At 38.6% G+C, this 24,960-nt stretch overlaps 1 protein-coding gene and 1 pseudogene across 1 annotated transcript; both read left to right on the forward strand.

Annotated features, from left to right (window-relative positions):
- The first annotated feature begins 1,042 nt into the window (after positions 1–1,042).
- LOC140689370 (U6 spliceosomal RNA) lies at positions 1,043–1,114 on the forward strand (annotated as a pseudogene).
- Positions 1,115–10,262: 9,148 nt separating this feature from the next.
- Positions 10,263–11,639, forward strand: LOC102526940 (chromatin modification-related protein MEAF6). The gene has a single exon (XM_006219502.3). It carries the CDS (start codon positions 10,271–10,273, stop codon positions 10,844–10,846), a length of 576 nt encoding a protein of 191 aa, XP_006219564.2. The 5' UTR covers positions 10,263–10,270; the 3' UTR covers positions 10,847–11,639.
- Positions 11,640–24,960: the final 13,321 nt, after the last annotated feature.

Consider the following 24,960-nt stretch of genomic DNA (forward strand, 5'->3'; position numbering starts at 1 on the left):
GCAAAGCTGTTAGGTTTTGTGAGCAGTAGCTAATTTAATACTCCTGTTAAAGTATTATCACAGAGGTGAATCAGCTGTCATTGTTTCCTGTCCCAGGAAAAGCAATTGGATTGGCCTACTCTGGATAACATGCTCACTGCGTGGCTATGGTTAGAGGGGGATGCCCCACTTATATTGTACCCACTAGGAAAGAGGTGCTGATGCTCTCCCAGAAGAAAATGGTGTTATCATCAGAAGATGCTGGGTGAACATGAACAACACACGTCAATATGTATGTCTTTCTGTCTCCAAACAGTGGTCCCTTATGGGTATTAAATTATATAATATATAACTAAGAATAAAAATTATTTTAAGCTGAAGAACAAATAAAATTTTCAACTAGTAGTATTAACCTGGATAGTAAACTGACTAAATGATTGAGTCTTTATAATGTCCATCTGATCTCCATTGGCTGCCATGAATGTTCACTAGATAAACTCCTAGAGGCTCTGATTTAAAGGAAAACATCTGAACAATTATTTTCTTATCAATTTTAAAACACTCTCCTTCCTCTGTGTGTAGCAGACACTTGCTGTTCTCAGCTTCTTGGCATTCATTGCCTTTTCCCATGGCAACAGTAACTTAGTTTTCATTGTCTCAGGAGAAGGCAACTTCATCCCTAGTTCTAGGGATGGGCCCTGACTGACTGAAGCCCAGTTCATTCTCCTGACCACAAGGATTAAGTTTCATGAACCAAAATGGGCTTAAGAAAAACCAGGATATGTCTTCCAGGGATTTCTAGAAAAGAAGAATCCTTGTTTTTCTTCAGAATTTATCTGGAGAGATATGTTGTCTTTCTCTGGATGATATGGGATGCAGACGTGAGGCCTGATAGTGCTGCAGCCATTTTGCTACAATGAGAAATATGAAGTCTGAAGTCAAACTTGATATAAGGAAGAGGATTGCAGAGAAATGGAGCTGGAGCAAACTGCACCTGAAATTGTCATTCCTTGTGGATCTAAACTGAGTGAATCTAAAAATGTCTGCTCTAAAAATTACTCATTCTATACAGAGAAGATTAGCATGGCCCCTGCACAAGGATGACACGCAAAGTCGTGAAGTGTTCCATATTTTAGAATAAATAAATAAATAAAAATTACTCATTCTAGACTATTTACATCAGAATCTCCTGGGTGTGAGTGATTTTTAAGACTCTATACCATTCTGATGGAGAACCATGTTGAGAACCACCATCTTAAACAGAGGAGGATGGCTGTCGTTTGTCTCCTAATTAAGCACTTACAGAAGCCTTTATATTATCCCAATAAAAAAAAAATTCCCTTTCACATGTCAAATGAAATCCTTGACCAATAGACACTGTCTCATCAGAAAATTTAATAAACTTAGATTAAAAAAAAAGACAATCACTAAAGCTGATCATTCAGAAGAATCACAGGCTAAGTGCCAACTATCTCTTCCTCCAAGAAGTTCTGTAGATCAACTCAAAAGAATTACTGAATTGGTCACAGCCCAATCAGGAAAACAGATATCATCATGCATGAGATTAGTAACCACTGAAGAAACCAAGGGAGGAGGTGATGTTATCAGAGCCCAGTGGTCAGGGTTACCTGAAGGAAGCTGGAACCAGGACGGGTTTATTTAGTGGTAGCTGGAGTCAAGGAGGAGATACATCTGCTACCAGCAATAATCCCCAAGGCAGAGAAGGAGAAATAGCCTCCCTTCTGTCTTCCTTCCCCAAGTCTGATCAGAACTTCCCATTAGATGTCTCATTGACTACATCCAGCAGAACAGTGGCTGACAAAGGAGTCTGGGAGAAAGAGTGGTCTAGATTCTTGATTGGACTTAGGTCCAATTTTATACGTTATTATTTATCTTCTGGCAGGAATACTTCAAGGTGGGACTGTGCACTCCCTATTATACTACTTCATGAGGTGTATGTCTTGACTGTTACATTTTTAATGATGCTGGACTTGATCAGTTGGTTTTTGTGGTGTCAGCCTGACCCACTCATTTCTCAAGTTCCCTTAATGGTTTTACCATCCATTTATTATGAGCTCTTTTTCCTCTTTCTTTCCTTTCCCTCATCTCCTTTCTCCTCCTTCCTTCCCTCCTTCCCTCCTTCCTTCTTTCCTTCCTTCCTTCATCTCTTTCAGCTGCAATATGGCCATTTCTAATTCTAACATTCTTTTTGCATTTGTTAGAATTCTTCAATGAAGAACCTTTCATTCATCAATATGGTGTTATCTAAAAATACATTTTATACAAGAAATGCAGAAAAATGGGAAAAATGCATTTTCCTTTATTAATTCTCAGCATCCTGAATTGCTTAACCAACAACCTCCATACATAAAATTTTTACACTATTTTGTGAATACGTTCTCATCCCATGTAAAATTTTCAGGCAATTATTAAATTTAATGGTTATTTAATACTTATTGGTAGGAATATATCACAATTTACTTAACCATTTCCTTATTCATTTATTTATTGAATTATTTTTTTTATTTTATTTTTATGTTGCATAATGTATTTTTATTTATTTATATTTTTAAAAAATATATTTTTATTGAAGTATAGTCAGTTTACAATGTTGTGTCAATTTCTGGTGTACAGCACAATGCCTCTGTCATATAGAAATATATCGATATTTGTTTTCATTTTCTTTTAACCATAAGTTACTTCAAAATATTGAATATAGTTCCCTGTGCTATACAGTATAAACTTGTTTATCTATTTTATATACAGAAAGTAGATACAGAAGTTAGTATCTGCAAATCTCGGAGAGGGGAAGGGGGTGGGAAGGGATAAATTAGGAGTTTGAGATTTATAGGTACTAACTACTATACATAAAATAGATACACAACATTTCTTTATTTAGTTTGCTGATACATTTTTTTGTTACATATAATGCTAAAATGGACAACTTGACATACATTTATGGGCAAATTTCTGATGATATATTTAGGAGAAATTCTGAAAAGCAGAATTATAAAGTCAATGAACTTTAAGGCCCTTGGTACCTATTGACAAGGTCAATATTATTATTTAATAAATAATTCTTTAATTATGTTAATTTCTGAGATAGAAAACATCTAATGTTAGTGGCCATTTCTTTCTAATTATTTTTCTTTCTGTAATACAACTATTGCTAAATATAAATCTACCCCTTACTTCCATGTTAAGATCTGGGGGTTGAGAAAACTGAAGTGGCAAGAGGGTCTTGTGATGAGTCAATTTTTGTAAAAAGACGACTCATAGTAATTTCGGATATTCTCTGCTAAACAAATACTATGAAATCATTGCCAGGCGTCCCAGCTGCCTCACGGTTTAGTGGGACTGTCCATCATATCTCTTAGTTTGGTAAAGATCACTGGGAAGGCAGAAAAGACTATAATGCAAAATAGAACTTTAAGCAAAAATCAGAGGAAGTTTCCTAGTATAATGGACTGAATTGTGTCCTTCCTCTGCTGCCAAATTCATATGTTGAAACTCTAGCCTGCAATGGGACTGTTTTTGGAAAGAAGATCTTTAGGGAGGTAATTAAGGTTAAATGAGGTCCCAAGGGTGGGGCCCTAATCTGATAGGACTGGTGTCCTTGCAAGGAGAGGAAGAAACACCAGAGCTCTCTCTTTCTCTTCCTCTGTTTACACAGAGGAAAGAACATGTGGGGACACAGACAGAACATGGATGGCCATCTGCAAACCAGGAATAAAGGTCTCACCAGAGACTAACCCAGTCAAATCCTGATCTTGAGTTTCTAGCCTCCAGAACTGGGAGGAAATAAACTCGCTGTGTATGCCGCCAGTCTGTGGTCTTTTGTTACGGCAGCACAGGCAGCCTAACACATACAGACACTCGAATAATTTTATTTTAAAAAGAAAGCAGTTTGTTTACTTAGCTTGATTCTCTTAGGCAGACTATATATTGAGATATAATTTACATACCCTAAAAGTGAATCATTTGAACTGTAGTATTCAATGAGTTTTAGTAAATGTATACCATTGTGAAACCATTATCAAAATCCAGTTTTAGAATATCTTATCTATTTTTTCTAAATGGATTATAATAAGTATCAATGATGAGCTTGGTTTTGATATAGCTATTAATGAATATAAATTTTGGGTATATGAGACCAGAGGATGATATAACAGAGAGGAATTCTGGGGACACACATATTTATTGGTGACTCACAACAACTGCTCACAAACTGACAGTTATACTATGAAAGTTATGCCAGAATCATAAGATGAAATGGGTCTAGACTCTTCTATGATTTGAAACAGCATTTTCAAGAAAATAATTCACTTTGTCAAGATTTTATAAGCAACCAGTACAGAGTTGTACTTGGTATACTATAGTTTAAAAAATTCTCCATAATTATAATAATATCTCCTTTACATTCTAACTTTGTCCATTTGTGTACTACTTTTATTATATTCATGAGAAATTAGTCTATTATTATTTTTCAAAGAATTTGAATTTGCTGTTAATTTGTTTTTTCTTTTCTATGTTCTAATGTCTTGAATGTAATAGTTTATTGTTCTTTTATTAAATAATAAATTATAGTAATAAATTTGCCTCTATGGGTCATCTTGAGAAACATTTTATAAGTTTTTATATGATTTCTTCATTATTTACCAAGTGTCTATTTTTTAAATTATGGGTTGTTTCTTAGTCTAATCTTTTTTATTTTTAATAAGAGAGTTTTAAAACTCAAGTCTAAATGCTGATAATTTAGAAAAAGTAGATTTTACAAAATACATGAGGCACTAAATAAAGCTTGAAGAAATTCTGAGAGATTTTCTGGATTCTCTCAAGAATTTTGTCTATGTAGCTTTGTTGTGCATTGTGAAAAATTCAGATAAAGCAGAGAATGACAAAACAAAAACAAAAACAAAGAGCATCCATATGCTGCAAATATTATTAATGTAGTTTCTATATTTTCTTATTTTCCTCCGTGTTATCTCCAGATATAAATGAGTCCTTGGCTGATATAAGCTTTGCCTCTCAAAACTTTATAAATATGACACTATTGTCTTAAAGTAATATTGCAGAGAACCCTGAAGACAAAATTATTTTATTCCATTGTTATAAATCTATTTTTTCTAAATAACTACTTATAGAGATTTATTCATCTTCATAATAAAAATTTCCTATAATATGTTTTGTTTTGGACCTCTTTTCATTATTTTTATAATACAAAGCAAATTCTTTAAATTTGAAGACTTAGGTCTTCATTTCAGTCAGTAAAATTTTCTTCCATTACATTTTCAATCAGGATTTTGCTCTTTTGCTTCAGGGTTCTTCAAAATACCAATTTATCCATTTATTGATTTTCTGTTCTTTGGACTTTATTATTTTTACTTTTGTCATTTTTTCTTTTCATTTTTAGAAGAAATTTCTAAATTTTGACCTTAGTCACTAATTCAGTATCTTCTATTTGTCTCAGTTGTGCTAGTGATTACATTTTATTACAGCTTTCTATTTTAAGTCAGATTTTTCATTTCTAATGTCATGTATATATTACCTGATTCCAATTCTGTTTTCACATTTATTATATCATTCTTGTTGAATTTTACTCCTTATTCAGAAGTTTCTTATCTTCTTTTATTTTACTGAAAATACAGAAGTTTTCTTTTTCTTTTATTGTGATAAGAATTTCCCTTGTGCCAAAGAATTTGTCATAAACCACTTCCAGTTAGGGAGCAGATAAATGTTCACTAGTCCTAAACTATTTACATGCTGTAGGTTGGCTGGATTGAGATGGATTCTATGCCACTCAAAGTATCTGTTGTTTGATACTTTGAACCAACAGAGTAAAAGCAAAATTAGGGTTCCCATGGTTGATTCACATATTGTTCCTATTTTCACTTTTGCTCATAGTGCCTTAAGTTGTTGAATCTGTTTTTGTAAGCATGCAAGACATCTATTGTCACCACCATATCTTCCTCCTCTTTCTACACACACACACACACACACACCACTTACTTTTTGTGTTTTGGGAATTTTATTCTCCAAAGAAATAAGGTAGTAATAAGGACCAGACTGGGGTAGAGTATGCTGTCTTCCTCTGAAGGTTTTTTTTTGTCCTGGGTGGGATCCTTTGCCCTGTGTTCTGGCTAGTACTGATGCTACATTTTTGATCTGCATGATCTACAGTGAAGGATAAAAGAAAGTTCCTCCTATATTCTTTCAAGTTGTCAATTTTCTCTATTTTAAGTAGCTGCTACACTGTATACAATAGCCAAGACATGGAAGCAACCTAAATGTCCATTAACAGATGACTGGATGAAGAAGTAGTGGTATATTTATACAATGGAATACTACTCAGCCATAAAAAAGAATAAAATAATGCCATTTGCAGCAACATGGATGGACCTAGAGATCATCATTCTAAGTTAATTAAGTCAGAAAGAGAAAGAAAAATACCATATGATATCACTCATAAGTGGAATCAAAAGAAAGAAAGAAAGAAAAAAGGACAGTATGAACTCATCTACAAAACAGACATAGACTCACAGACATAGTAAACGATCTTATGGTTACCAGGGAAAGGGGATGGGAAGGGATAAGTATGGGAGTTTGAGATTTACAAATGTTAGCCACTATATATAAAAATAGATTTAAAAAGTTTCTTCTGTACAGCACAGGGAACTATGTTCAACATCTTGTAATAACCTTTAATGAAAAAGAATATGAAAATGAATATATATATATGTATATGCATGACTGGGCCATTGTGCTATACACCAGAAACTGACACGCTGTAACTGTACTTCAATTTAAAAAATTTTTTTTAAAAAGTGGCTGCTATTATGATTTACAATTCGCCTCCCTAGTTCCTGTAGGGAATGGACTTCTCTCTGTTTCTGGTGGTAGTATCACTGTCAGTTTTAGTTTTCATTGTCATCAATTGTTGTCTTTCCTTTGCCTTCGTAGGTATTTTATCAAGCTGTAGGGACAGTCTGCAGCCTGGACTGCTAGTCAAGTGCCAATTTCTGAAGTGTTTCCTTGGATCCCGATTTTAAACATTGTTACCAGGTCATGTCCTGGCATCTCTTAGTCACTTATGTGACTATCACCCAGATAAACTGAGTTCCTGCCTTAGCAAACAGGGAGACTACAAATCCTCTATTCTCTTCTAGCATGGCTTTATTCCTATTCAGGACTAAGAGTAAGAACTAACTAAATTTAGTGGCTAATTACCATCAGAAAGTGAAACTTCATATCAACTGTGCCAAATTAGAATCATGATTTTTTGTCAGCTGTTGTTCAGGAATTCAAGTTGACCAGACTAACTATTCAACAGGTTAGTTCTTATAGTTAACAGAAGTATATTTTGTAACTGATTCATCTTTCCTGGGCAAAAAGGACTTAGCATCACTCAAAACTGTATTTGGTGGGAAACAAGATATTTAATAAATGTTTAGATCAGCTATGTGCTTGTATCTACCTTGCAATTCTAGGTCTGTACTTTCTTCACTGTGATATGTGATGAGCAGTTGGCCTTAGCGAAGTATTCACTGAGATACTCAACATGACGAAATGTTGCTTCTGTAGAAAATTGTGCTCTGTAGAGTTCCTGTAGAAAATGGAATAGTTGGCACTGTCCCCAAGTGAGACTACAAGCTGTCCTTTTTTGGCAGACCCCTCTGAATCTGTATAGGAGAGCTGAACACATGTAGAAGGAATTTGCTTTATGAGAGTACATCAGTTATTTATTGCTGCACAACAAGCTACCCCGACAGTTAGTAGCTTTAAACAACAACAATTTATTGAGCTTACAATTCTATCGCTGGCCATCTGGGCTAGGCTCAGCGAGGCAGTTATTTTGGTCTCTGTGGAAGTTGCTCATTTATCTGCAGTCAGTGACTGGCAGGTCAACTGGGAGCTGGCTGTCCGAAGACAACCTCACTCACGCTTCAGCAGATGGTTCATTGTCAGGTTGGACAATGGGGGACACCTGGGTCACTCATCTCTTGCATCCAGTAGGCTAGACTAGGCTTATTCACATGGAAGCGCAGAGAGTTCCAGGTGAGAGGAAGAAAGTTTGCAAGCTATCCTGAGACTAGACTAGGAGCTGGCAGAATGTTGCTTTCATGGCATTCCATTGGCCAAAGCAACAGATAGTGTGGAGAAACCTACCCTATCCCTTAACAAGAGGATCTGCTAATTCACATTGCAAAGGGACATGGATACAGAGGCGAGTGCATAGTGTGGCTATTTTTGCAAGCTATCAGAGAAGTGTATTTAACATGGAGATGACTTGATGAATCAGTAAAGTTAGTTTCCTATGGCAGCTGTAACAAATTACCACAAACCCGGTTACTTCAAAACAATACACATGTACTCTTGCACAGTTCTGGGAGCCAGAAATCTAAAATCAGTCTCACTGGCTGAATCAAGGTGTCAGCAGGGCTGCCTCTGGAGGCTCCAGGGGAAATTCAGTTCCTTGCCCCTTGTAGCCTCTGGTGGCTGCTGGCATTCCATGGTTTGCGGCTACATCACTTCTATCTCTGCCTCCTCCATAGTCCCAATACCTTCTCTTTTGTGGTCAAATTTCTCTTTGCCTCCCTATTATAAGGATACACGTGATTATATTTAGGTCTACCTTGATAGTTCAGGGTAATTTCTCCATCTCAAGATCTTTAGCTTAATCACAGCTGCAAAGTCTTTTTTTTTTTTTCCTATATAACATTTACAGGTTCCAGGGGTCAGGATGTAGGTACCTTTTGGAGGATCGTAGTAAGGGGTAAGAGATGTATCTGTGTGATGGAGTCCAGCTATCTTGCATCACAAATTTGTTCCCTATGTTAAAAACCTGAATGGTAAATAAATTTGACCTGATTCACCTAAAATTATACAAGAAAATGTCATCTTTGTCATGTGCAAATTAGGCATTAACAGAATATGGGTCTTTTTTCAATCTTTTTTCAAGACAGAAAATACTTATATTTCACACATTCAACATTCATTTACTCATTCCATATTAATGTACACTCAAAGAGCCAGGCACTATTATGCTAATTTAGGTTCTAGGCATACACCCGCGAAGAGGAGTTTTAAGTTATACTGTCCTCCATGGTAGCCACCAGCCACCTGAAGCTACTGAACACTTGACATGTGGCCACTGAGTACCTGAAGTGTGGCTCATTCGAATTTCAGTATGTTGCCAGTGTAAAATAAACCCTGGATTTTGACTACTTAGCATGAAAAAAGGAATATGAAATATCTCATTATATTTTTATTGGTTTCTATTGAAATGGTAATATTTGAGATATACTGAATTAAATAAAATATACTACTAAAATTAATTTTTTTTACTTTTTTTAGTGAGGAAACAAAAGTTTAAAATGATAAATGTGGCTTGCGTTTATGATTCACAATTATATTTCTATTAGCACAGTTCTAGAGGTTAGGAGATGAGAATAAATACAATACTAATAAAAAAAAGATTGAAAATAAAATCTAGTGATGCATTAGAGAGTATCTCAGTAGGTTTCTCTATATTGCGTGGCCAAGGAGGAACTCACTGGACTCTTGAGCTGAGACCTGAATTATATGAAAGCATAAGTCACACAAAGATTTTGGGGAAATGTGTTCTAGGTAGAGGTAACAGAAAAAATATTTTCTAGGTAAAGGGTTTTTTCAAGTGTGAAATGTGGGGGACAAGTTTGATTGGTTAGAGGCACAGAAAGAAATTCGGTGAACAAGAAGGATAATAGAGCAGGATAACATCGGAAAGAGAGAAGCGGCCCAAATCATTTTAAGGTCAACAGAAAGTGTAAACTCAAACACTGTTCTATTTAACTGCTTTGAAAATCTTGAGTAAGAATATGAATATCTGAGCGAGCACAAATGTTAAGGGGAATGTTACTGTAGCTGTGTGAGCTTGGCTAGTCATTCACTTCTTTGCCTCAGTTTTCTCCTCTGTGACACAGGAATGGTTATGATTGTCCGAACCTTGTAGGGTTTTTGTGAAGACTGAATGAGATAATGCATGTATACACAGTCTAAGTGATGTATGCTGGCTATGACTAGATGTAATTCCATATTAGTTAGAGTATCAGAGAGATGGGTATATGTTACTTGAATTACTTACAGAAATGCCTTCATAGGAACATGATTAAATATGCTTAGTTTCAGCAGTGGTTGCTCTAAGAATGGGTCATATGTGTGATATTCTTACTTTTTCTTTTAAACCATCTTTGCCTAATAGTTTATTAAACATTCCTTGTATAAGATTCCATGTAAAGCGCCTCAGCCCAACATGGCGATGCACAACAAGGCGGCGCCGCCGCAGATCCCGGACACCCGGCGGGAGCTGGCGGAGCTCTTGAAGAGGAAGCAGGAGCTGGCGGAAACACTGGCAAATTTGGAGAGACAGATCTATGCTTTTGAAGGAAGCTACCTGGAAGACACTCAGATGTATGGCAATATTATTCGTGGCTGGGATCGGTATCTGACCAACCAAAAAAACTCCAACAGCAAGAACGATCGGAGGAACCGGAAGTTCAAGGAAGCGGAGCGGCTCTTCAGTAAATCCTCAGTGACTTCAGCAGCTGCAGTAAGCGCATTGGCAGGAGTTCAGGACCAGCTCATTGAAAAGAGAGAGCCAGGAAGTGGGACGGAAAGTGATACTTCTCCAGACTTCCACAATCAGGAAAATGAGCCCAGCCAGGAGGACCCCGAGGATCTGGATGGATCTGTGCAGGGAGTGAAACCTCAGAAGGCTGCTGCTTCTACTTCCTCAGGGAGTCATCACAGCAGCCACAAAAAACGAAAGAATAAAAACCGGCACAGGATTGATCTGAAGTTAAACAAAAAACCACGAGCTGACTATTAGAAGACTGCTAGTGCCCGAGCTCCCCGGCCCGTAGAGCCCTGCCCCCTTCCTCCGACCTCGCAGAGAGAAGCTTCCCTCACCCGAGTGCGTGACCGTCCACCGCTGCTTCCCCAGACCCGGCGCCTGTGACTCTGAGTATTTTCTTCTGAAATGTGACAAACAAGTCATTTCTGTAAGACCACATCGGATCATTTACTTTGTGTCATTTTTAGTAACAGAACTGCAGAAAGGCCCGAGACATGGTTATAATCCCAGCAAGTTGCTAACCGTGCGCTTCTCCCTTCTTAGAATGAATGTTTCCCCCCTAAAACTGGCTGGCACCAGCTTCGTCCGTGATACGCATCAAGCAGTGTTCTCTGGGCTTCCTTCATGCTGAAACTAGAATGCAGGTCACATTTCAGAGGGAGGCTGTAAATATCTGGTGTTTTCTTATTTTGTTCGTGTTTTATCATTTTTCTATTATTGTTTTTACCATCTTATTTTCTTCTGGGACTTTTTGTAATGCCATTGTACAGCTCATATCTTCCTGCTGACATATTTGATCATCTGTTTCGTGCAGTTGCCAATACTCTTAACTGAAAACAATCTGGTTTACCATAAGTAAAATGGGGACTTGGCTTTTTGTTTTTCTGCAGGGGGAAGGTAAAGAATGTTTATTTAATATTTACCTATCTTAAATCTTTCTGAGTTGGAAGCAGTTTCATGTTCAAGGAACAGGAAAAGCTGAAAAACATAAGTTTAAATCAGTCTTTTTAAAATAGATATTTTTATTCTTTTGTATAAATAAAATTTAACAGGCTTTGTCTTCTCATGCTTTACTTTTAAACCCAAGATTGTTTTTTCACTTATTTACTTGTATCATGCCTTATGGAAATTTCTCTTTTTCCATCTTTTCTCTCTTTGCTGGTATTTGCCTGATTAAAAATTGCTCTAAAAATCACTAAGGCACATGGAAAGGCCCCAAATTGTCCTCGAAGCCGATAACGTCTGGAGATCTTGAGCAGAGTGAGTGACAGGATCACCGAGAGGCTGCGATGCCCACGGATGCCCTTTCCTTACAGGGGTGGATGGGCTACGAACCGGCTGATGGTTGTTACCTGCCTCTGGAGCAGTGGTGATCCACCTCGGCTGCACATTGGAATCACTTGGGATGCTTAAGAAAGTACTGATGCCTGGGTTCTACCCCCTGAGATTGTGACTCGGGTACAGTCTAGTATTGTGGGGGCATTCTTTCAAGGAGTCCCTGGGATTCTGGTAAGAAGCCAAGTCAAGAACCGTTGCATTAGAAGACTGGGTGGTTCAATTTAAATCCTATGTCGTGAATCCGTTTAAGGGATAAGATTTGGGGCCTCAACTTTCCTTTGATTCTGCTTAGTCGTAGTCCTTTACTTATGCCCGTATCTTTGTTAGAAAAAATACGTTCCGTTTGTGATAATATTGGTAGAACTGAAATATGGATGGTGTCTATTATCAGAACACATCTACCTTGTCAGATGTGCAAAAGCTTTCATTCTTGTTCTCAAATAAACTTTTTTTTGGACTCTGCCAAAAAAAAAAAATTCCATGTAAAAAAAATTTCTCCTGGGAATTTAGTACAAAGAGAATGTGTCTCCTGATGCATTAGTATAGATCACTTTATTAGAAAATAAAAAGCTTTAAAGAGGTAAAAAGTTAAAAAATAAATACCCTCATTATTTTCACCCTTTCATTTTGTATTGGCTGACAGGATTCTCACAGTTGCATTTCTACTTGGTTTTGGGTTAGTGTAGGTTTACGGAATTTATGACATAATTACTTTCCATAGGCCAAATATATTGCTATAGAATTTCTTTCATTATTTTAAAAGCTTATGGCGTGTAGTTTATTATATGCTACTTTAAATTATTTTAAAATAATTTAAAACTCAATTAAATAAAATATATAAAACATTGTTTCTATGAGAAAATGCATTCCAAATTTCACAGAACCAAGATATAAGAGAATTCTTGGAACATAGCCTATTTACAAGTTCAGGAATTCCTTGTATATTTGGGGGGTATTCTAAAATATCTTATTAATATCTTCCTTAGAAGATATATTTCCCCAAAAAAAGAAGCAAAATTTAAGACCCTATTTTTTTGGATGACACATGTGAACTTCAAAACAAAAGGAGGTATATGAGTTTGTCTTTGTATAAAAATTTTTTGTTGAAGATAATAAAGAACTACCTAACATTTTTTCTTTAATCCAAGGACATCTTTCTCAGAATTTGTCCATTCATTCATTTATTCATTCATTCAATAAGTGCCTGTCAAGGCCTATGTTGTACTAGAGCTGTAAATTAACTGTGTCTGTGAGATGAGGCCAAAATGTTCTGGAGCCAGATAATGATGGGCCTTAGATGACAGACATGCTATAGTTAAGATTTCATCCTGGAGGCAATGGGGAGCACGAAGCATTTTAGGCACAGAAATTACTTGATCAGACTTCGATTTTAGAACGGCCTTTGATAGCTGTTTTAGAGATGAATTAATGGTGGCGATGGGGAATGGCAGGTAAGTAGGTGGGCCATACACAGGTGGGCCAAATAAGCAGCTTTTTAAAATAAAAAACCAGGAGAAATATTTCAAGAGTGGCAATGAGCATGGGGAAAAACTGGGCTAAATATAAGAAATATTTGGGAAGTAGAACTGAGCTGATTTGGCAGAACTGTCTGGAATGACTGAAGTTCCCAACCTGGACAACGGTATGGGTACTACTGATACTCATGGGGCCAGGGAGCCAGTGATGTGAAGGTGGGTGAGCTTTAATACAACACAGTTGATTTGGGTGGTGTTGGAATTGCTGGACAGTTGAATTGTTTGTGAATTTATTGATCTAAAGCTCAAGAATGGAGACAAAAGGTTTGGGAGATATTAAATTGTTGGTAGTCATTAAAGGCATAAGAATAGGTAAGACTTTCTAAAAGAGTGTGTAGATAGCTAAGATTATTGACAATGAAACCTTGGGAGAATAAAAGCATTTAAGAGGGAGAAGACCATGTAAGGAGAAGATCCAAGTGAGAAGGAGTAAATAGGGGAAATCCAGGGAACGTGGCCTTCAGAGGAGAGAGTTTTAAGGTAGGAGTAATTTATATTGTCAACTGCCAGAGAGAGGTCAAGTAACATAAGGAATGCAAAGAATACTTCTGAAATTGAAATTAGTATATGGTATCAGAAACTGGCAGAATAGAGGGCGTGAAAACCGAGTCACAGTATGAAAAATGAATGAAAAATGAAGAATTGGAGACAATGAGTTTAGACTTTGGTTCTGAAAGGAAGGAAAGAGAGCAATAGTCCCAGGGGGACACAGAGAGGAACCAGGATTGTTTCAATATTGGTACTGATGAGTGTAATTTTCTGTTGAGTCAACCTGCAAGGGAAGAGAGGGTATTTGATGGCAAAAAGCCCCTGATGTGGGAGGGGGGATGGGATTCATAGTGCAGGTGGCAGGAGCGGTACCTCTCTATTTTAATTCTGTTGAAACTTTATACAGCCTCACAACAATAGGGTAACTTGTATGTGTCCTTCATCAATTAGTAATCTTCATTTATAACCAATGGGAAGTTCAAGAAATGATTCATTTTCATTACACTCTCAAAAAGAATAACATCTACAGTCACGGTCCTCGTAAAGTCTTTAGAGTTCCATTTTCCCTCTACTCATTCTCCAGATTTTATTACTCATTAGGACTTGTTCTCCATTAATTCAACCAAATTTGTGCTTAATGTGAGGGATATGATGATGAATGAAATGCAGTGCTGGCTTTTGAGACTCTCCGGTTGCACACAGGCCCTCGCTAGGAGTCACTGCCTAGGTGCTCGTGATCGCCTCTGGCAATAGCGACATGACAGTGATACACTGATGACAATAATATGATCCTTGGTCCATGTGTCCATTTAGTATGACTGACAAAATACAGTGTCCTCTTCTACTTTGCACATGCTAGTAGTAGAAGTTCCCCAAAACAATCCTGTAGAATTCCTCTTATGAAAAGAAAATGTGGTACTAATAAAGCATAAAACAATTCTTCACACAAAAGTGCTTTCAAGGATGTCAGTTTCTTTCTTTTCTGTTCACTATTAATTGAATATCCTGAGGATAAGGATCTTGTCTAATACTTTCCTTTCAAGATGTGCTATACTGGGAAATGCACAGTGTTTAGAATTCACGATACCTGGGGTCAACTAGTAATCCGCTATGCAATTTACCAGCTGACAGACCTTGAGCACATCGTCTAATGGCATCTAGAAAATGAAGTTCAGATCTGTCCTACCTACCTTTTAACTGCCCATCTATCTATCCATCTGACTATCTATCTATCTACCTACCTACCTGGTACCTACCTACCTACCTATCTAACAATCCAATAAATGTGAAGATTCTTTATAACTTAAAAGTGCTGTGCAGATGGTTTGGGAGGATTCACGCTTAAAGTTTTTCATTTAGGAAAGGTAATAACTTCCCAGTTTTGCCTAAACAAATTTGAATTGGGTTTCTGTCCTTTGTAACACAAAGAATCTGACTTTCACAGCAATATCCTTCAGAATTCAGGTGCCTGCTGCATCTGACTGTTCAGCTGAGTCAGATGAAAGGCAGCGACTGGCACAGGGAAACTGACACAGACACCTTCTGGAGGCAGACTCACAGCCAGGCGCTTCCCCAGGACCTGTCTCTCCAAGCATGAGGGTGGCAGTGTGGACTGACCAGACATGTGTGACACTGGCTAGGGGAGCTGAGAACAAAATTCCAACCATGCTCTGCCTTCATGTCCTCAAACTGAACCTTGAATCAGATGAGGACCAGATCTTCTGGCTGCTGTGGGGTCACTGGTGTGTTCTTGTTATTGGTAGAAATAATGCTCTTCATACTTCTAAGGTTCAAGATTATTGAAGAAATAAATATGTATATCAAATTACAGATGTTAGGAATTCTGGTTGCTTTTGGGGAGCAGAACCAACTCCTAAGACAGAGGGAAATGCAAACACTTCCTTGTAGTAAATGAGCAGTTAACAATCTTGTCTGTGGTCAGTTGAGAAGGAATCATCCATGAGCGACAGAGCTTTCAAGAAACTAAATACCTTTGCTATCCAGGTTACTCTTTCAGTGGGCATTAATGATTGACAGTACATGTAGAATGACCTGAGTTATACATCCTTCTGTAATTAAAGTTTTCCTTTGCCCTCTCTTGGCTTCTGGGACTTGATACATATTGCACAACCTTACCCTGTCTACATTTTTGGGTCCAGGAATTGGGAATAATATGAGCAGCTTCTGTATTTTGAAAGAGCCTAGATCCTAGACATTAAAACACTGGGCATTAACTTGTTAAGTACTTGACAAAACATACCCACCTAGATGCTTCATGAGTAACAGCATTTGTCCTGAGCTTATTGAGCCCAGAGGAAGGCTTTTGGCACTCGTATCTATCAGGTAATATGTACTTTTATTGACCCACTCTTACCAACGTTGCTTCCCACTTTTGGACAGCTTTCTCTCTTTCCACATCACTAAAAAGAATATAAAAATATTTGTAAAGAAAATACAATGTCCCTACAAAAAAAAATGGTTTCTATGGAATTAAATGGTGATTATGCATGAATACATTAGGACTTGCTGCCTTTCTTCAGGCATGCTTGGTTTTTCAATGCTGTGCCGAGTTTCACAGCTCATGTAAATAATGCTCAAGCAGGCAAGCACAGCCCTTAGATAGCTGTGTGCTTTTATTCTTCTGAGGTCTCAAGTCAGGTTCACCTCAGCGAGTGTTGTCTTATGTTCAACAGAGAGTGGGGCTGTTTGATCATCTTATCTCATGTGACAAAGTACAGCAGGAATGCTTAAAAGCGAAGACTCTGGAATCCTACAGAGCTGGATCCAGACACAGGCTCCTCTTTATTCTGACTTTGAACCTGGGCAAGTGGCTTCAATCCTTTAACCCTCAATGTCTTCATCTGTAAAGTGAAAGTTACTTGAACCTTTGCTATTCTAGGACTGAATGAATTAATCCGGGCAAATAGTTCAGCAGAGAGCCTTCTAGAGAGTAATGCCAGATAACTACTATTGGCTATCATTTACAGGTCAGGGATGCAAAAGTCACAGAGCTTTGTCAGAATATAGTGAGATTTTGTCTCTCAGTTAAATCCGCGGTTCTCAACTGGGGGACAATTTTGTCCCGCACCACTAGCTGGGGACATTTGGCGATGTCTGGAGATGTTTTTGGTTGTCTCTATACTTGGGGGGTGGAGAGGGGGACTGCTACCAGCATCTAAAGGATAGACGTAGTAGGATGTTTGATTTCTGAACAATCTACAATGCACAGGCATCCCCCGCCCCCAAAGATGCACTTTTCAGCAAGGAATTAGCTGGTTCAAAATGCCAGTAGTGCTGAGTTTGAGAAACTCTTGAGATAAATGGAAAGGAATTCTTCCATAGATGAGCCATGAATAAATCCTAATCAAGAAACCAGTCTATCAACAAGTGCTTGTTGCCTTCTGCTCCACATATAACATCATTGCCTCCCAGCAGTGGAGCTTTTACAGTTTACATAATATCTTCACATCTATTTACCTATTGATTCTGACAAAAATGCTAAAAAAAAAAAAAAAAAAAAAAAAAAACAAGCTGGACTGCTATTAACCACCCCCTCCCTGATTTGTTTTTTGGTTTTTTTTTTTTCTTCTAGCAGATGAGGAGCTGGCTGAGAGGCTGACTTTCTCACAAAAACACAGGTGGTAATTAAACCCAGCTGCTCTGCATTTCAAATACAATGTTTCCACCACTCTCCCATGCATTGCATTTCTGTGGGGAAGGCAGGAGATATTTTAAGACATGGTTCCTCCTCTAAAGATCTTTACTCAATTGTTAAGAGATTTCCACCCATGTACACTTGCTTTTGGGGGCAGGAAAATCTGAAGTCAATAGAGCTACACTGCAGAGCTTACTAAGAAGGGGGAAGAACAGTGGCGGGTAAAATTCAATGTTGGCTGACCAGCTTACATTAATAAATTAGGGGGAGAATCACTTACATTCTTCTCCTAAGATTTTGAGCTATCACCTGTGTCCTAGAAAAGGAGCCAAAAGAGAATACATTGTTCTTTGATGTTCCCTAAATCCTGTATGAGGAAAAGAATGAAAAAAACCCAAAAAACACTTGTATTTTGTTTCACATGGCCACAATAAATCCGTGGCAGAAATAAAGTGTGTAGTTTGGGTTGCTGAAGTATTGTGTCTTCCAGTCATTCATTAGCCTACAGCAGTCTTAGTTCTGTCATCATCACTGTACTGAGTTTCTGCAAAAAGATGCATCAGTTTGGATGCTTCCTATTGAAAGTGTCAGCAGATCTGATTTAAATGGGCTCATGAAATTAAAGCGTTCAGAGGTAGATTAGCTTTAGGAAAGGTCTGATCCAGGGCCTATCAAGATGACCAATGACCTGGCTGGCTTCTTTCTGGCCCTCTGTCTTGAGATGGCCATCAGAAGCTCTCAAAGCCATTTGTCTTCTTGTTCACATCCAGAGCCTCCATGTCCCAGAATTTTTAATTAGATCCTAAGGTTCAACAGGCCGTCTTTATGTGCCCATCTCTGAACCCATCACTGTGATAGGAAGATGCAGTCCTCTGGAACTAGGTCTGGGGTCAATCCCACATGATTCATATGGCTGAGAATGGGAGAAGCAAGGCAGAGATTTCTCAGAGGAAATTCGGACTTCTCTTCCCAGAAAGTAGAAGAATAAAAAGTGGGCAACAAACAGCAAGTGTCCACTAATCCAAATGATGTCTTTTAATCACCATCTTACTTTGTCTCTACATTATGTGAGTCTGTCTCCTCTTCTTTGAAATAATCTCCTTCCTTGATTGAGTTATGCCCGTTCCTTGCTACCCCCATGACCGCTGTGCTCATTTTTCTTTAGAAGAGCATCTCCTTCAGTCTGTCTCATAAATATTGACATCCCCAGGCTCTTTTCTTAGCTTTGTTCTCATCGTACCCTGCCCTCCCCGAGTAGGGAGACTTATCCCAAGATCCAACCATCACTGGTATAAAGATTTTTCAACTCAGTTCTGGAAACTCTTAAAGGCTTCAAGGAAGACTTCAGGACATTAATGAGCCTTCCAGAAACTGTATGCACATATTGTGTAGACGTATATACAGGAAAAAATATGCCGGTCATGCCACCATAAAATCATTTAGTGGATTCCCATTTCCTACAGGAATATTCACATCCATCAGCACACTGGATTACTTACAATCTGGCCTCTCATTACATTTCCAGCTTCATTCTTTCTCTTCGTTTCTTCCCCACTTAACACATATTCCTGAACTTTTGAGATGTTCTCTTCAAGGGCAGCCATGGCCTCCAAAACTCACCTCCATTGTCTCGTCCTCTACCCACAGTAGCACTTCCTCCTTGTTCACATTACCAGGATGAGAAATCAAGCACTCACCACACAGCCCCTGCCAGTGGTGATCCAGCAGCAATGCACTCATAGTAGAGAGAATATTATTATTAATTCCTTTATTCAAAGAGGTCCTTCCTGGGCACTCGTCTTCTAACTATACAGACGCTTCCTTACTGTTCCTGATCTGCATAATAAGCAGAGGACAAAGTATTTTTTTCCTTCTTTATTTAGAAACATTATCATTTAACTGACATCAGACATTTCTTTCCTTCTCATTACTCTTAAATTCTGAAGGATTTACTGAAGTCTCATATCCCTTGATCTGGCACTTTAAGAGTTAGGAACAGCCACAAAGACTACAGCTGAGAGATAAGATGTAGATTAAAAGAACCATTAACTCACAATGGCATTGGAAAACCGGAAGTGTTGAATTTAATTTGGATGCAGTTCAAAGCACCAAGTAAAGCGGGAGGTAGAGGCTGTAAGTAGTTTTTAGTGCCCGGGAACTCAACTTTTTCTCTTGGAGCAGCCACCGAGGAATCACACTGCTAAAGATTAGGTAATTCGTTAGCTACTCTCTCCTTCGTGAACCACTAAATTTCTGCTGCTTTATTCAGAGAGGCCGTATGTCTAGCAGTTAGGAGTGTGTCCTTGGAACCATACTCCTAAGTCTGAATCCCTGCATCCTGACCCCAGTGCGGGATCCCAGGGGGCGTTACCACCCTTGTGCCTCCCATCGCTCATCTTTAAATGGGGGTCATAGCACCTGCTTCAGGTGATGTTGAGAAGTTTAACAGACAACGTGTGTAGAGTCCTGAGATCAATGCCACTCATACAAGTGCTTTACATCTTGAGTTATTACTTTTCTAGTGAGAATTATGCATTTTTTTATGGTGCCTTGCCAATCATATTTATCTCCCCAGGTTTGTGAAGGGACTAATCAGAGTAAATGCCTATGAAGACTGCCCCTGTGCGAGGCATTGTCCTAAGCACTCACACACACAGCCCCAACCTGGAGGTGAGGAAACTGAGGCCCACAGAGGCTAAGCAAACTTGCCCGAGGGGATACAACTTCAAAGAGGACTGCAGAGGCCACGCTCTTAGCCACTGTGGTGAGGGAAATGCTGGAAGGGCAGTTTAAGTAAGAAGCTCTGAAGTTCTGAGCCGGTCTTATTGTTCTCACTATGAGTCCTCCTCTTAAACCTACTGAGTTCCAGGCGGCTGGGCTTGAGCTGGGTAGGGTATCCTGGCCATGGGCTCAGGCTGGGATTTCTGACAAGCTGCCTGCAACTGCGGTGCTCTGTAGAGCTGTGGGCACCCTCCAACCCAAATGAACGCTAGAACCAAAGCCAGGCAGATGCTCGGCTGTGCCGCTGGTGTGAAAGGTTAAGGGCTGGGAGGATGCAGGGCCCAGGGGCAGAGGTGGGCAGAGGAGCCTGGAGTAAGGTCCTGGGCTCACAGAAGGCAATACTGTCATCTATTATGTGGTGACATGGGCAGTGAGCAGACAGAAACCCAGGAGGAACAGAGACTCGGCACGAAAAAAAAAAAAATGTTCCCGAGCCTACGCAGAACGAAACACAGCCTTAAAACTTTCTTATTCTCTTGAGTCATCGTACTACATTGGGGCTAAAGAAAAATCATTGTTTCCTAATCCACAAGGACAAACTGCAGGAAAAAAAGTGAAAAAAGACACGGGCACAAAGATTCTCATTATAGCGTTATTCAACAAAATAGTGACAAAGTTGGAAACTGCCTAATTGTTCAACGATAGTGGAAAGGACCAGTAAAATAAGGAGGAACCACCTGATTTAATAGTACACAGTCAGAAAAGTGATCATTATAAAGACTATGGAAAAGCAGAGAAGCATGCTTAAAATATTTTAAGGGAAAGAAGCAGAGCATAGAAGTATGTAACTATGTAAAACTATGTAGGTAGACAGACCGGGAGGGAAGTCACAAACAGGTAAAATGTGAATGATTTTTCCTTATGTTGGCCCAAGCTTTGATTGGTGCACACATACCTGGTTTTATCGTGCTCTGCTTTATGGTGCTTCACAGATAGTCATGTTTTTTACAAGTTGGTTTGTGGCAACACCGTGTTGAGCAAGTCCAGCAGCACCGTTTTTCCAACAGCACTTGCTCACTTCACGTCTGTGTGTCACATTTTGGTGATTCTTGCAGTATTTCAGACTTCTTCATTATTATGACATTTGTTATGGTGATCTGGATCGGTGATCTTGGGTGTCATTATTGTCATTGTTTTGGGGCACCATGAACTGCACCCATACAAGGTGATAAACCTAATCTAATGTTGTATGTGTTCTGACACTTCACCAGCCGGCCGTTCCTCCATCTCTGTCCCTCTCCTCAGGCCTCCCTATTCCCCAAGACATGGCAATACCGACTTTAGGCCAGGTAATAACTCCACAATGGCCTCTCAGTGTTCAAGTGACAGGAGGGGTCGCACATCTCCCACTTTAAATCAAAAGTTAGGAATGATTAAGCTTAGTGAGGAAGGTATGTCAAAAGCTGGAGATAAATGATAGATTCTTTTAACCAAGAAACTCATTTCCTTCAGATGTGAGAAATGTTCTTTTATAATTTCTCTGATAATCTCTTCCCTTCTATTTTCTCTATTTTTTTTCTTGAACTTCTACTCTTTGAATGTCAGATCCCCTGGACTACCATACTAATCGTGTCCTCATTTTCCTGTTTCCCTGCTCTTTGATATTTATTTTATTTTATTTCCTATATTTCCTCAATGTGATTTCTAAATATCTACTGACTTTAAAATATTTTTTAAATTATATTTTTAGTTTCCAAGAGCTGCTTATAACAATTAATGCTTCATTAAAACATCCATCAGCTTTTAATTTATGGATGGGATATCTCTCTGAGACTATTAAGGACAGATTTACATCTGCTTATTTTAGTTTCACCTCACATTCCCTGTATTATCTCTGTTTCTTCCAGGTCCTTCCCCCACCCCACCCCCCGCTTGTCTGTTTTGGTTTCTCTGTTCCAAGCTAGAGGTTTATGCCTTGAATATGCATTCTTATCTTAGAGTGGGGCGCTATAAAAAGCTGACCAGAGGCTCTGTGATTGTGTGTCGGTTGGTGTGTGTGTTTTGGGGGAGAGTTGTTTGTTAAATGGGGAAGCTCTGCTGCAGGATGACTGGACCTGTATCAATCAGTGTCCTTAGTTTTCCTTCCCCCTCTTTGTCTATTTATTCTTTCCAGAGAGGAATATTCCATTCTTATATTCTGGAGCTAAAAGGAGATATTCTGGCAGTGTAATCCTGGCTGCCAGCAAATTGGGAGGTGATAAAGGAAGGGGGTTAGAGAATCTCATCTTTCCTAATATGAAATTCCCCTGAATTCCCTTGGAGTCAGTATCTTACCCCAGCCTCACTCTTGGCTTGCTGATTCCTCAGTGGTGACTGACACCTCCTTTCCTGAGCTTTCCTGGGGTTTGAACTATTCATTGCTATTCTCCTCCATAAGCGCTTTTATTTCCACTTTTCTTTGATCAGCAGTGTCAGCTAGCTCATATCTATTCTCTCTCCATTTTCCAAAATTTTGCTGATAAGCCTTATCAACTATTGTCTTCACTTCCTTTCCCTTTGTCCTTGGATTTATTTTTTGTTGTTGTTTGTTTTTGTTTTTAACTCAAATAAATTTCTTTACTGTCATTCTAGATGGGTTTGGGTAGGGGTAGTGACAGATATGTGCATTCAATCTGCAATATTCCATCAACCCTTTATTGATCTCTGTTGTAGGTGGAAACATGTGCTGATGAGAGGAGGAAGCTATTAGAGACTAAGGGAAGAAAATTAGTAGATACTTGCTGTTTACTCCAATCACTTTACTACAGGAAATTGATCAACTAAAGTTTTTAAAGTTTTAACTTATTGGGTAGATTCTTATACTCCACTGTATTCCTCACCTTATCTCCCACAAAGAACCTTCTTGATGGAGTCAAATTACAAAGGTTTGACCACAAGTCAGTGACATATCAATATACCCCATAAAAATTAATAAATGGTCCCTGCCAAAGCAATCAATAATTTGAATAATTTTATGATTGTTATTCCTATTACACATGCTCAGATCTACACAGAATTAATTTTATTTATTTTAGGACAATAACATGGGAAAATCCAATTTTTCCTCCCACTTTATTCTTAAAAGAAAGGTATACATTGTATAAAGCTACTGGTTCTGATTCCTTGAAAACACTGAATGCCAAAGAGAATGCATTGACTCCATAGAGTGAAATGAGTAGGATGAAGTGACTGATCATCTTTAAGGATCACTCCATCCATCCAAAATCTCAGCCAAATGGCTGGCACAATTCAACTCTCAGGTAGAGTGTAGCCCATTCCATAAGGCACAGACACAGAGTCCAGAGGCGTGGACAGTTGTTTCTGGAACAATGTTATTAAGTTCCTGCAAACATTTAGGAAGTGTATTTATTTTAATCACCGTAATTGTAACAGGAATGTGTGCAGATGCTTAAAATAATACAAATGCCACCTATATGACACAAGTCACTGAGCAGTGTAAATGGTTTCCCAAATTGCAAATAGCCAGGATAACAAACATATTTCATGTTGAAAATCTGGGTCATTTTATACCAAGGAACAACTTAATGGTGACGGTTAAAAAATTAAATTTTAAATATAGGGTCTAAGGTTTAATCGGATTTCTGAAAATAGTTAATAGCACAACCTTTAAAATACGTGTGTGTGTGTGTGTGCGTGCGCGTGCGCACATGTGTGTGTGCATAAATACATTTTGGATCAGGGTATGAACTGCTCTGAAAAAGCAGGAAACAGGAACAAATATTAGTAATCTGAGGACAATTCATAAATTGAATACTTAAATTTAAAGGCTCCTGAAATTTAGAACAGTGCAGGTCAAAACTATAGGGAAGTAAGTAAGCCCTTGTGCTGGGAGTACAGCAAGTGAGAACACAGGGGCCATGGTCCCAAGGCCATGAAGGTCATTCAGGTGCTGGACTAGGCATGTGTGCTCTCACCTGTGAAACTCTTCCTTCTTTCTCAAGGCTGTGTTCTCTCCTATACCTAACCATGGCTTGTGAACTGGTACACACCGCCTGCATCCTCCCCTAACTTCTTGTATCTGCTCACCTCAGTTGTGTTTTCAATGTCTGCTTGGTTACCTAAACCAAATCATGACTGCTTGCTTTATTTGGGGGGGGGGGTTACCATGGATTATACTTGAAGTCCATGAAATCTTTCATGACTCAAGAGAACAGGTCTAATTTCTTCCCTGGGTGGTCTAAAGATTGCAGATTTTTTGTGTGTGTGTGTCATTGAGGATAAAAGGAGTAATTGAAATAAATATGGAATAAGGACAGAGTTGTATTCTCTGGGGGAAATTTAGCCAGATAAAACGTAATACTTTTTTTTTTTGAGCTATATAAATTCTTGGTTATATAGAATAAAAAATACTTTCCATTTCTTCTGGGACTCTGATTGTTGAGCTGTGAAAATTGATGGAAATCAGGTTGTTTTATAACTTGCGGTTTGCTAACAGTGACAATCAACAGGGTCTTCTGCCTCTATCTTCCTGACGTTTCCCAGGATTGGCCTCCTGTCTTGTTTTCAGTGATACTTCACGTTCTTAAGCCCATCTCCCTCTCCTCCCTGCCTCTTTCAGGATCTTTCTCTCC

This window comes from Vicugna pacos, chromosome 25 (assembly GCF_048564905.1).
Source record: "Vicugna pacos chromosome 25, VicPac4, whole genome shotgun sequence".
NCBI lineage: Eukaryota > Metazoa > Chordata > Mammalia > Artiodactyla > Camelidae > Vicugna > Vicugna pacos.

Excerpts from the sequence above, each read along its gene's own strand:
- LOC102526940 (XM_006219502.3), top strand. The coding sequence starts at position 10,271 with ATGGCGATGCACAACAAGGCGGCGCCGCCGCAGATCCCGGACACCCGG.